We start from the raw sequence: 9,874 nt of genomic DNA, 5'->3' as shown, positions 1-9,874 counted from the left end.
TGTCGTTGATTCAACTAAAATAATGAAATAAAGTTATTTTTATTTTCAATATCAATCTTTATATCAGAAAATTGAAAAGTCACCTAAATAAATAAATAAAACATTAATGAAGTAATGGTGAATTAAAGATTAAATAAGTAAATTAACAATTCAAACTCATATTTCACTTAAATAAATAAATAAAACATTAATGAAGTAATAGTGAGTGAAAGGGTAACCAAGTAAGTGAAAGGGTAACCAAGTAATGTCGTTGATTCAACTAAAATAATGAAATAAAGTTATTTTTATTTTCAATATCAATCTTTATATCAGAAAATTGAAAAGCCACCTAAATAAATAAATAAAATATTAATGAAGTAATGGTGAATTAAATATTAAATAAGTAAATTAACAATTCAAACTAATATTTCACTTAAATAAATAAATAAAACATTAATGAAGTAATAGTGAGTGAAAGGATAACTAAGTGAGTGAAAGGGTAACCAAGTAAATTCACAATTCAACTCATATATTTATAGATAGTAGAGATATATATATATATGGCTAACTTCCATTATTCTTTCGACGTATTTTTCATCATTCGGGCAGGGAAGATCCTCGAACGAGGGAAATTTATTTTTTATTATTTTTGAAAAATAGATGGAAAGTTAAGTTTCCCCTTTGAAGATTATTTGTAAGCCTTGACAATATAAAAAGAATCCTCATCTGAAACCACGAAGACCAACTAACTAAATTCTTTGATTAGAGTGTAAATTTGAATATTCGTACTGGTTGATGATTCCATATAGACAAGCAAATTGATAATAAATCCATAAGTCAATTACATGGATGATACATGCTCGAGTCGAGCAGTAAATGACTTAAATTCATAGGTTTTTGTAAGTGTCTTTAGAGACGAGACTTGTCAAGATCATCAAAATAAGGATGTTCCATAGCTTTCTTGGCTGAAATTCTCTTAGCTGGTTCGTAGTGCAGCATTTCCTGAGATTAGGTAAGAACCACGAAAAAAGCTGATCCTGGAAGACATTCTTTAAAAGCAATATTTGATTGTGAGGACGAGTTTAACAAAGCTTACGGATAAGAGGTGTAGTCCATCCACATCCAGCTCCTTAACCACTGATGACAGTGGCAGTGCACTCCACTGTGGATATTCATGCCAGTTCACAAGCTTGCTCACACCAGGCCACACTTTTTCGTTCGGAGTACCCAACAATCTGTTTCATGATTTAGATCCAATAAGAACTTAAGTGCAGCCAAAATCGAAGATCCAACTTTTTTTGGTCTATCAAACCTGAAAATGTGTAGAAGCTGTTGAAGCTCTGAGTCTCCAGCAAAGAGAGCTTGGTTTGTCACCAACTCAGCTGAATATAAGTAGTAAACAGAAGAAGTTACTCTAATGTTCTCGTTGGATAACTCATTTACGAGATCGTCGAGATGCAATCTTGTATAAGGAGAATTATAAGATCTATACCAAATATGCAGGCAACAGACCAGATGTCCACTGCAGGTGAGTAATGTGTAGCACCCAGAAGCACCTCTGGAGCTCTGTACCAGAGGGTCAATATCTGGAAGAAATGCGTGAAATAACACAATCATTAAAACACATGTCAGGCCAGTAATTGGATTCGGTAATTGCTATCTAGGCATGAATGTTACCTCATGAGTATACTTCTTTATGGGTACTGTATACGATCTGGCTAGTCCAAGATCAGCTATTTTCAGTGTCATTGTCTTGGGATCCATCAAAAGATTGTGCGGCTTAAGATCCCTACATAATTGAAATGGTGAACGTTGTGATAAAATAGAAAATCTAAGAACTGAGATATAAATATGATGAAAAGACCATGGATTACCTGTGTAAAACACCATGACCATGGCAAAAAGCAACTCCCTTACAAAGCTGATACATTAAGCTCTGCGTACAAATTATAATAGATTCAAGACATAAATAAGTATAACATCATCAAGAAATATATAAGTATAACATCATCCATACAACAAAGATAAATTCCCTCGAGTTAAGAAGCTGTGAATACCTTCACTGTTGCAGGTGGGATATGTCCTCCAGTTTGACGAAAGCTCCGGATGTATTTCTTAAGGTCAGTATCCATGTACTCGAACACCAAATAAAGAACTGTCTTTCCTTCCTTATTCTGGCCTTGTTTCACATCCATCATTCTGCATTAATTTATTTAAAAGGAAATATGTGAAACGATGTGTAGACAGAGTATATAGTTAATATCTGTCTTGATGAAATGAAATTAAGCAAATAAACGAACAGATGAATAAACAATAAATAAGAAGAAAATTAGCAAAGTTCAGCCTAACCCAGGGCATTTACATGGCTAATTATTTGTAAATTACAAGTATAGCTCGAGGCTTTAGGATTAAATTAGAGTAATGAACAACAAAGACAAACAGAGATAATTTAAAGACAATCATAAATAAATCTCAAGAAACCGAAACAAAATCAGGAATTTTGACCCATAAACATAACGTTCACCTATTCTCGAGTCTGAAAGAGAAAAACGGGAAAAAAAAAAAAAAGAAAGAAAGTAAACCCAACACTAAATTCCCTGAAATCAAACTTTAAAAACGTTTCAAAATCTCAAAACTGGGCAGAAGAGAACCAAGAAACCACGAGTTTTGCACAAAAAATAAAGAAAGCGAATAGGTTCCAAATTACGAAACCCTAAAGAACATAAATCCACATGAAAAGGGGGTGAATAAAACTTAGTGTTAAGTGCTGTACATATAAATCACCTGACGACATGGGGATCTCTGGAGAGCATACGCAACAACGATACCTCTCTGAGAGTGGTGGGGGGCACTCCCTCTTCATCTTCATGAAGACGGGTCTTCTTCAAAGCCACAATCTTTCCAGTGGCTTTCTCTCTCGCTCGGTACACTTTACCGTACGTTCCTTCTCCAACTTTCTCCAGTTTCTCGAATGCCTCCATTGCAGATTTCGCTTTCTCCTCCATTTCTCCAAAAAATCTGCTTACGAAAATGGGATATGTCACAGAATTAAGGAACTTGTTTCTGTTTGGAGCCGCGGAGCCTTTTGGTATTGTATATTCGGTCGTTCTGCAACGGTAACATTTTTTAAATTCAAAATAGCTCTCTTGCATATTGAAATTCCATAATTAGCCCCGACTAACATAGATTCAAAAATAGATGCAAATATGGGGGTGTGCCATATTTTCATATTTTATAATCCATGCAATCAAGTTATTAGAGATTAAATCGATTTTAGAATAATTAAATAGTTTAAATTATGTTAAAACTCGAACTAAGCATATCGAAGAAATCAGATCGAATGGCCTTTTTTTGTTCTATTTTTATATTGGTTATTTTGTAATAAAACCATTCAAATAAATTTCAACCAAAAAAATAAAAGAGTAGGTATCTTGTGAGACGGTCTCACGAATCTTTATCTGTGAGACGGGTCAACCCTACCGATATTCACAATAAAAAGTAATACTTTTAGCATAAAAAATAATACTTTTCGTGAAAAGATAATTATCATAAAATGAACTTGAAATTCTTATGCCATGTTAATTTTTGTTTTTAATATTAAAAAAAATCATTTTTAAAACATTAGCATTATAAACATATAACTAAATCCTCAAGTATTTAGTCATTTGAAATAACATTATCAACTGCACTAAAGTGGCACGTACACATTTACGTATAATTTCTTGAAACAAAGTATTCCGTTTAGAGGAATTATTACAAAACCTACTTTGAACCAAATTTTGGTCCATACAAAATATAGACTTGTCCTGATATCCAAGAAAAATTTATTTAACAGCAAATCGATATTGAGAGATTATTAGTCTCTTATCCTTCTATTGCGGCTACACCTAGCTCTTGCAATATTTTGAACGAGTACCTCTCCCACGCCCTCTCCCAACCCCTCAATAAGCCCTCCTATAAACTCGATAACGACTTGCGATGCGAGACGAGCAGCAGCACCCAGCACACTCGGCTTCTCGGGAGCCGTGATCCCGTTAGCATGGAGGCCATTCACGAGTGTTTTGGCGCACACCGCATGGAGGTGGTATTCGCATACGGTGCAACGATACATCCGTCCCGACCTTTTCAATTTGTTGCACTCACCACAGGTCATTTCGCCGGTTGTGTTCGATGGTGGTAGCAGTTTCAAGGGGTGTGGATGGATTGGGAAGTTGATATGAGTTGAGAGGAGTGCGCAGCAAGGATGCATTTGGAAGCTACATGCCCGGCATCTGTAGGTAAACCCTTTGGAAGACTTGCCACAAATATCACATCTTGGCCATGGCATTATTCCGCCTTTTTGCAATTTATATCAGCAAAAGATCCAATTTATATACAAATAATCCAAATGTAGGATCAAAGATATGAGCCAAAACCGGACAGACACACTTAAATAGTTGACAGTATTCGTACCCTGTTTAGGTTTAGGGTGGAAAATGAGTTGGTGCTGGGCGTGAAGTGGATGATTCATCAGCAGTGGAGCCGAGTTAGCACAAAACTGGTGCAGCTGAAAATCGCACTGCTGACACGCGAACCTCTTGCCGGCTCCATACTCCTTGCAGCCGGCGCAAGTGAACAGATCAGGCGAGGTTACCTCCGTCAAGGGGTGTTTGGAGTGGATCAACTGCGTGATCTCTTCGCCCAGAATAGGCGGTGGAGGGGGCGGCACAGAATTTTCCGTCACCTGAGAGTTAAAGGTGGCGAGCATTTGATTCAAGGAAGAAGAAGATCTTCTCATTGGAAATTTCTTGATGATGATATATGAGAATTTTTGAAAGATTATATTTTTCACACCAAATTGTTGCTTCAAGAGAATGATCGATGGTGCAAGTTTTTCTTTGGAGGGAATATTATTTATGCTGCCTTGGAGAGAGGACACATAATACCAAGAGCATGTAAATCGTAAAATTATTTATTTATTTATTTTTCTTTTTACATTTTGCATGTATATCAGTATATGTAAGATATTATGTATTTAATTTGAAAACAATATTTTTTTTAGTAGGTCTCTTGTGAGACGGTTTCACAAATCTTTATCAGTGAGACGGGTCAATCCTACCAATATTCACAATAAAAAATTATACTCTTAGCATAAAAAGTAATAATTTTTCATGGATGACCCAAATAAAATATCCGTCTCACAAAATACGACCGTGAGACCGTCTCACGCAAGTTTTTGCCTTTTTTTTTTTCAATAATTTCTTGACGGAATGGGCCAATCTCATAGAATTTTTATAGTACGATTTTCCATATTATATTCAAGAGATTTATCATTTCAAAAGGTAACGATTGCGGGTTTCATTATAAAAAATAAAAAAAAAATCTAAAAGAGTAAAAAATTGGGTCATTAAGATTAGGAAATTTGGCATTTACCCTTCACGAATTGTGTAACTCAAGGTTATAATTTGGTTAAAATTTTCTTTTCTTTTTGACTTGTAATGTATTATTGGGAATATCTTTATTATGGTGCGCGCTTGGAAGAAATCATCGATGCTTTAAAAATATAAAGCCTGCCAAAGTATTTAAATCGAACATTATAAATTAAAGCTTGCTTATTTGAAATTTTATTTTAATTTTAATTATCTCAATTCAATTCAAATAATACATACATATAATAATATGAGATATTTTAGACTAATGTCGGGCAGTGACGGAGCCAGAAATATGGTTATGTTCGGNTTTTTTTTTTTTTTTTTTTTTGATGTTTAAAGCTTAAAGATTCATCAAATATTGAGGCCCAGATTTTTGCGATTTGCCATTTCTTTCTACGGCTTGAGCTGTAAAGCGAGCAAACTGCATTCATCCTTCTTTTTTTTTTAAAAAAAAACGAAACGTGTAAAATTAATTATTTTTAAAACTCCGTATTTGTAAAAAAGGGGAAAAATGCTTTACAATTGGAGTAATTGTTTTTTATTTTAAAAAAAAATAAAAGGTTATTAGTCTGTTAACAATTTTTAACAGCTTTTATCTTCTAGACTTTTTACAATATAATCATCACCTTGTGTAAAAGCAAATCATACAGGATGAATGGTTTGTCTTTTTGTTAAAACTTATATAAAAAATAACTCAAAAAATTCGATAGGAAATTATGAAAGATTTTTTAAAAAGTGTGCTCGGTAAGAAATACTTGAAGTTGATTTTAAGAGTAAAGTATAAAAATGGAAAAAACAAAAATTTTAAAAAATTAGGGAAAAAAAAGATTAATTCTGATGATACCACAATTTTACATCGGGTTCGGTCTGGAGAGGGGATATTCAAATCTTCACGGATGGTTGGGGTCGGGTCGGAATTCTGGGTTCTGCACAGATAGAAGTAAGGTTAGGGGGCGCTGGAAAACTTTCCAGCGTGATTCCTCCGATGTTTAAGTCAGTACGGGGAGCAAACTTAAGATTGAAATATAATAGTGCAAGGTGAATAAGAGAGTGAAGGAAGTCAAACTATAGGCCAATACCTGATATTTATAGGGGTGTAGGATGAGCTTTCGTGTCAGGGTAGGACTCATGTCAAGATATAGTTTTACCTGAGGTATGAGATTTCAAATACTAGAACTCTAGTCCGCAGCGGCTGGAACATCTTGCCTTATCCTAATTAGATTTACCTGAATCCGGCATTCGTCGGGACCCTTATCTATTAACGAGAATATCTTCATATATTTTAGTTACGTTAGGGCTCAGAGTTCTCGGCCCTTTAGTGAGCTCGGATGTCCCGGCACATTAACGGGCTCGCATTTCTGACCGTGTTAGGGTTTGTGGGCTTGGACTTCTGATAGTGTTAGGGTTTTTTTAGGGATGGGCTCGGATCCGTCCAGTGTTACCAAATTCAGGGGCATCAAATTCGATATACGTTCTGAGATTTATGAGTAACGTCTAGCTACGCGGATTTATACGCTGTATTATATAATAATATCCCTTAATTCATAACCAAGAAAAGATCAGGTCATATTTTAGTACAAAGCTGTCATTCCTTAGATCACAACCAAGAAAATTCAACCAAATATTTGGTAATTGATGACCTGTCATTCTTATCACCCGGATAGAAAATTTTCTTTCCGATATCGATCATTCGGGCACGACCCGGACTCATTTAAAATCAAACCAACTGAGAATGAGATTAAATATCTCTTAATTTTTTTAACGTCTTGTCGTTGCTCCAAATATATGATTAGGATTGTAAATGAACTAAATCGAACAAAACTATTAAAAATTTGATGTCTCTAATTAGATTTATGCGAACTCAAATATTTTATCTAACTCGGAAAACAAATAATCATTCAAAATATATTTACTTAATTTATATTATATTATAATAATAAAATATTAAATATTGCGAACTATCAATCGAACTATCTTAAACAACATAATTTGAACTTAAATTTGGGAAATCTTCCAAATATATTTGAGTTAAGCCCGAATTTGATAATTTTAAATGTATATCAAATATTTTTCAAAACAATTTAATTCTTTCGTTTGCTGGGAAATTCAAAGCAATCCCCGAGATGTCATCGCTTAGTCATCTCTGTTTATATAATACGATATTATGGTCAAATTTGAGTTGAGTTTCGAGGAACTGACCCGGGAATGACGTCACGTGATCCACGAAACGTCATCGCTTAGTCATCAAAACCAATGGTCCCCAACAACACCTTCCTCCACTCTCTCGCGACCCTCCATACAAATATATACCGCCTCCGCCACCGCCTTTTCCCCAACTCCACCGCCATTTGTCTTTGCAAAATCCTTCGAGATTCGTTCATGGGTGCTTGTTTCTCCGCCCAATCCGTCGATCAGAAGCCGTCCGCTAATGTCGTCTCCATGGATGGACAATTTCGCCAGTATTCTCTTCCTGTTACAGCTTCTCAGGTTCTCCGGTTCGAGTCTTCTTCCCCGGACTCAATCTTCCTATGCGATTCCGATTCCTTATGTTTCGATGATTTCATCCCCCCTCTCGACGGAGAGTTCGAGCTCGATCCGGATCAGATCTACTTCGTGTTGTCGATGAATAAGCTCAAGTATCGGCTGGCTGCCTCCGAAATGGCGGCTTTGGCCGTGAAGGCCAGCATTGCTCTTGACAAGGTTAACATACGCAGACGGAGGAGCAAGGCGAGGATTTCTCCTGTCCTGGTGGCGGAGGAGCATCCGCAGTCGAATTATCAGATTCAGAACAAGGTTTCTTTCGATTCTCCGCTAGGGGTAATTTCTAGATCCGGTTCAACGAGGAAGATGCATAGATTCTCTTCCCGGCGAGCTAAATTGGCCGTCCGATCGTTCAGAATCAGGCTCTCCACCATTTACGAAGGATCTGTGCTCCACGCCGATTGAAGAAAGTTGGAAATGGCACGCAAATCAAATCATACATACATCAGTACTGCTCAAGCAAGACGATGATCAGCTAGAAAATTTTAGAGAATTTTGCTGTAATTCTTTCGAAAATGATTACGAGATTCATTCTGAAAGTACACGAAATTAATCCCTGTCAATTGATTCCTGGGCCCGTGTTCTTGGAGGATCGGAGAGCTCATGATTCGTGAGAAATATTTCCAGCATTTCACGTGATGTACGCAAATTTTGCATAAATCCCAATTGGGTTGTGATGATTTATCCAGATAATCTTCTGGGAATAATTAATATTAATATATTCGTAATTAAGCATGTGATTCGCATATCTTCTTATATAATATGTAATAGACACACTCACATACACTCTTCTTTTCAAAATTCTTGATGAAATCTATACACGCATGCTGATCTAATATTGACGAGCAAAAAACTAGGAGTTGAATTGACTCAAATCTGTTTCTTCTCCACATGATTGTTTGTAAGCACTGAAAAAAATTGATTCTTGATTTTGAGTTTTTTAAAATCAGTTTTGTGTTTCTTGAACTCATATTTTGTATTTGCTTCTTTTTTATTTAATTGAAATCGATACAAAACATAAAAATATGATATTAATATATGATATTCGAGTGACAATTGTTTCAGATACGATACAAAAAATAAGATTTTGAATTTAAAATTATAATAACTTTATTAATATCAACATTTGTTACATATGTTTGGGTGTTTAAAATAATTTATTAGTATATTTATCACATAAAAATATCATATTTTCAATGTTTTATATCGATTTTCATCCGAAAAGAAAAATGTGTCGTTAATACAAATAAATTTTTTTATACATATACGGTTACTCAAAAATCATATATTAGTACAAGATATGAAACAAATGATACTCAAATATCATATATCAGTACCATAGTTTTAATTTTTTGTACTGATTTTCATTCGAAAGAAGACATGTAGGCTCAGGGAGTGCAAACACATTTTGTTGTGCATGAGATAGTCCAAACATATAATATCTGGCAACGAATGAATACAAATTTAAGTAGGTCATTTTGAGATTGTCTTACGAAACTGTATTCATGATACATATCAACTATGCTTATGTTTACAATAAAAAAATAATATTTTTTGTATAAAAAATAATATATAAGAGAACGATCTCACAAGTTTTTTTTTTTGTAAAAATTTAAGTGGGTGTGAGAATTTAAATAATATTTATCTTTGAAAAAAATTGAAGGGACATAAACATGAAAAATTACATTTAAATAAAATGGGATATTTGCAACACACAACATGTAACTTTAAGTGAATATTAAATAATATCAGATAATCCACGATATGTAACTTAAGTGGATATTAAATAATATCGAAGCATATTCAAGATCAAATCGAGTGTGATTTACTAAATAAATATTGAAATTTAAATAACTTATCATAATAAGTTAAACGAAGATCTATCTCCCTGACCTTAAAAACAATAAAATTATTAATAAAAAAACAATAAAATTATTCCTTAA

General features: G+C 34.3%; 3 protein-coding genes across 3 annotated transcripts; 1 reads left to right on the top strand and 2 right to left on the bottom strand.

Moving 5' to 3' along the window:
- Positions 1-765: 765 nt before the first annotated feature.
- On the bottom strand, positions 766-3,059 carry LOC140968966 (cell division control protein 2 homolog D-like). Its single transcript, XM_073430170.1, has 8 exons — positions 2,764-3,059; positions 2,037-2,178; positions 1,854-1,915; positions 1,657-1,768; positions 1,472-1,565; positions 1,292-1,361; positions 1,076-1,214; positions 766-981 (listed from the first exon to the last, which is right to left on the bottom strand). The coding sequence occupies exons 1-8, from the start codon at positions 2,982-2,984 to the stop codon at positions 889-891; spliced, it is 933 nt and encodes a 310-aa protein (XP_073286271.1). The 5' UTR covers positions 2,985-3,059; the 3' UTR covers positions 766-888.
- Positions 3,060-3,746: 687 nt separating this feature from the next.
- Positions 3,747-4,859, bottom strand: LOC140968987 (protein VACUOLELESS GAMETOPHYTES). Its single transcript, XM_073430202.1, has 2 exons — positions 4,432-4,859; positions 3,747-4,314 (listed from the first exon to the last, which is right to left on the bottom strand). The coding sequence occupies exons 1-2, from the start codon at positions 4,754-4,756 to the stop codon at positions 3,836-3,838; spliced, it is 804 nt and encodes a 267-aa protein (XP_073286303.1). The 5' UTR covers positions 4,757-4,859; the 3' UTR covers positions 3,747-3,835.
- Positions 4,860-7,769: 2,910 nt separating this feature from the next.
- LOC140968917 (uncharacterized) lies at positions 7,770-8,336 on the top strand. Its single transcript, XM_073430064.1, has one exon. The coding sequence runs from the start codon at positions 7,770-7,772 to the stop codon at positions 8,334-8,336; it is 567 nt and encodes a 188-aa protein (XP_073286165.1).
- The last annotated feature ends 1,538 nt before the right edge of the window (positions 8,337-9,874 follow it).

This window comes from Primulina huaijiensis, unplaced genomic scaffold, assembly GCF_012295235.1.
Source record: "Primulina huaijiensis isolate GDHJ02 unplaced genomic scaffold, ASM1229523v2 scaffold38877, whole genome shotgun sequence".
In the NCBI taxonomy this organism is placed as follows: Eukaryota; Viridiplantae; Streptophyta; class Magnoliopsida; order Lamiales; family Gesneriaceae; genus Primulina; species Primulina huaijiensis.
The sequence above is the reverse complement of the archived record's forward strand: the minus strand, read 5'-3'. Positions and strand labels throughout refer to the sequence as shown.

Coding starts and splice junctions, on each gene's coding strand:
- LOC140968987 (XM_073430202.1), bottom strand. CDS start 4,756: ATGAGAAGATCTTCTTCTTCCTTGAATCAAATGCTCGCCACCTTTAAC. Junction 4,315..4,431: donor CCACCCTAAACCTAAACAGG/GTACGAATACTG, acceptor AATTGCAAAAAG/GCGGAATAATGCCATGGCCA.
- LOC140968966 (XM_073430170.1), bottom strand. CDS start 2,984: ATGGAGGAGAAAGCGAAATCTGCAATGGAGGCATTCGAGAAACTGGAG. Junction 1,916..2,036: donor TCCCACCTGCAACAGTGAAG/GTATTCACAGCT, acceptor ATTTGTACGCAG/AGCTTAATGTATCAGCTTTG. Junction 1,215..1,291: donor CAGCTTCTACACATTTTCAG/GTTTGATAGACC, acceptor ATCATGAAACAG/ATTGTTGGGTACTCCGAACG.
- LOC140968917 (XM_073430064.1), top strand. CDS start 7,770: ATGGGTGCTTGTTTCTCCGCCCAATCCGTCGATCAGAAGCCGTCCGCT.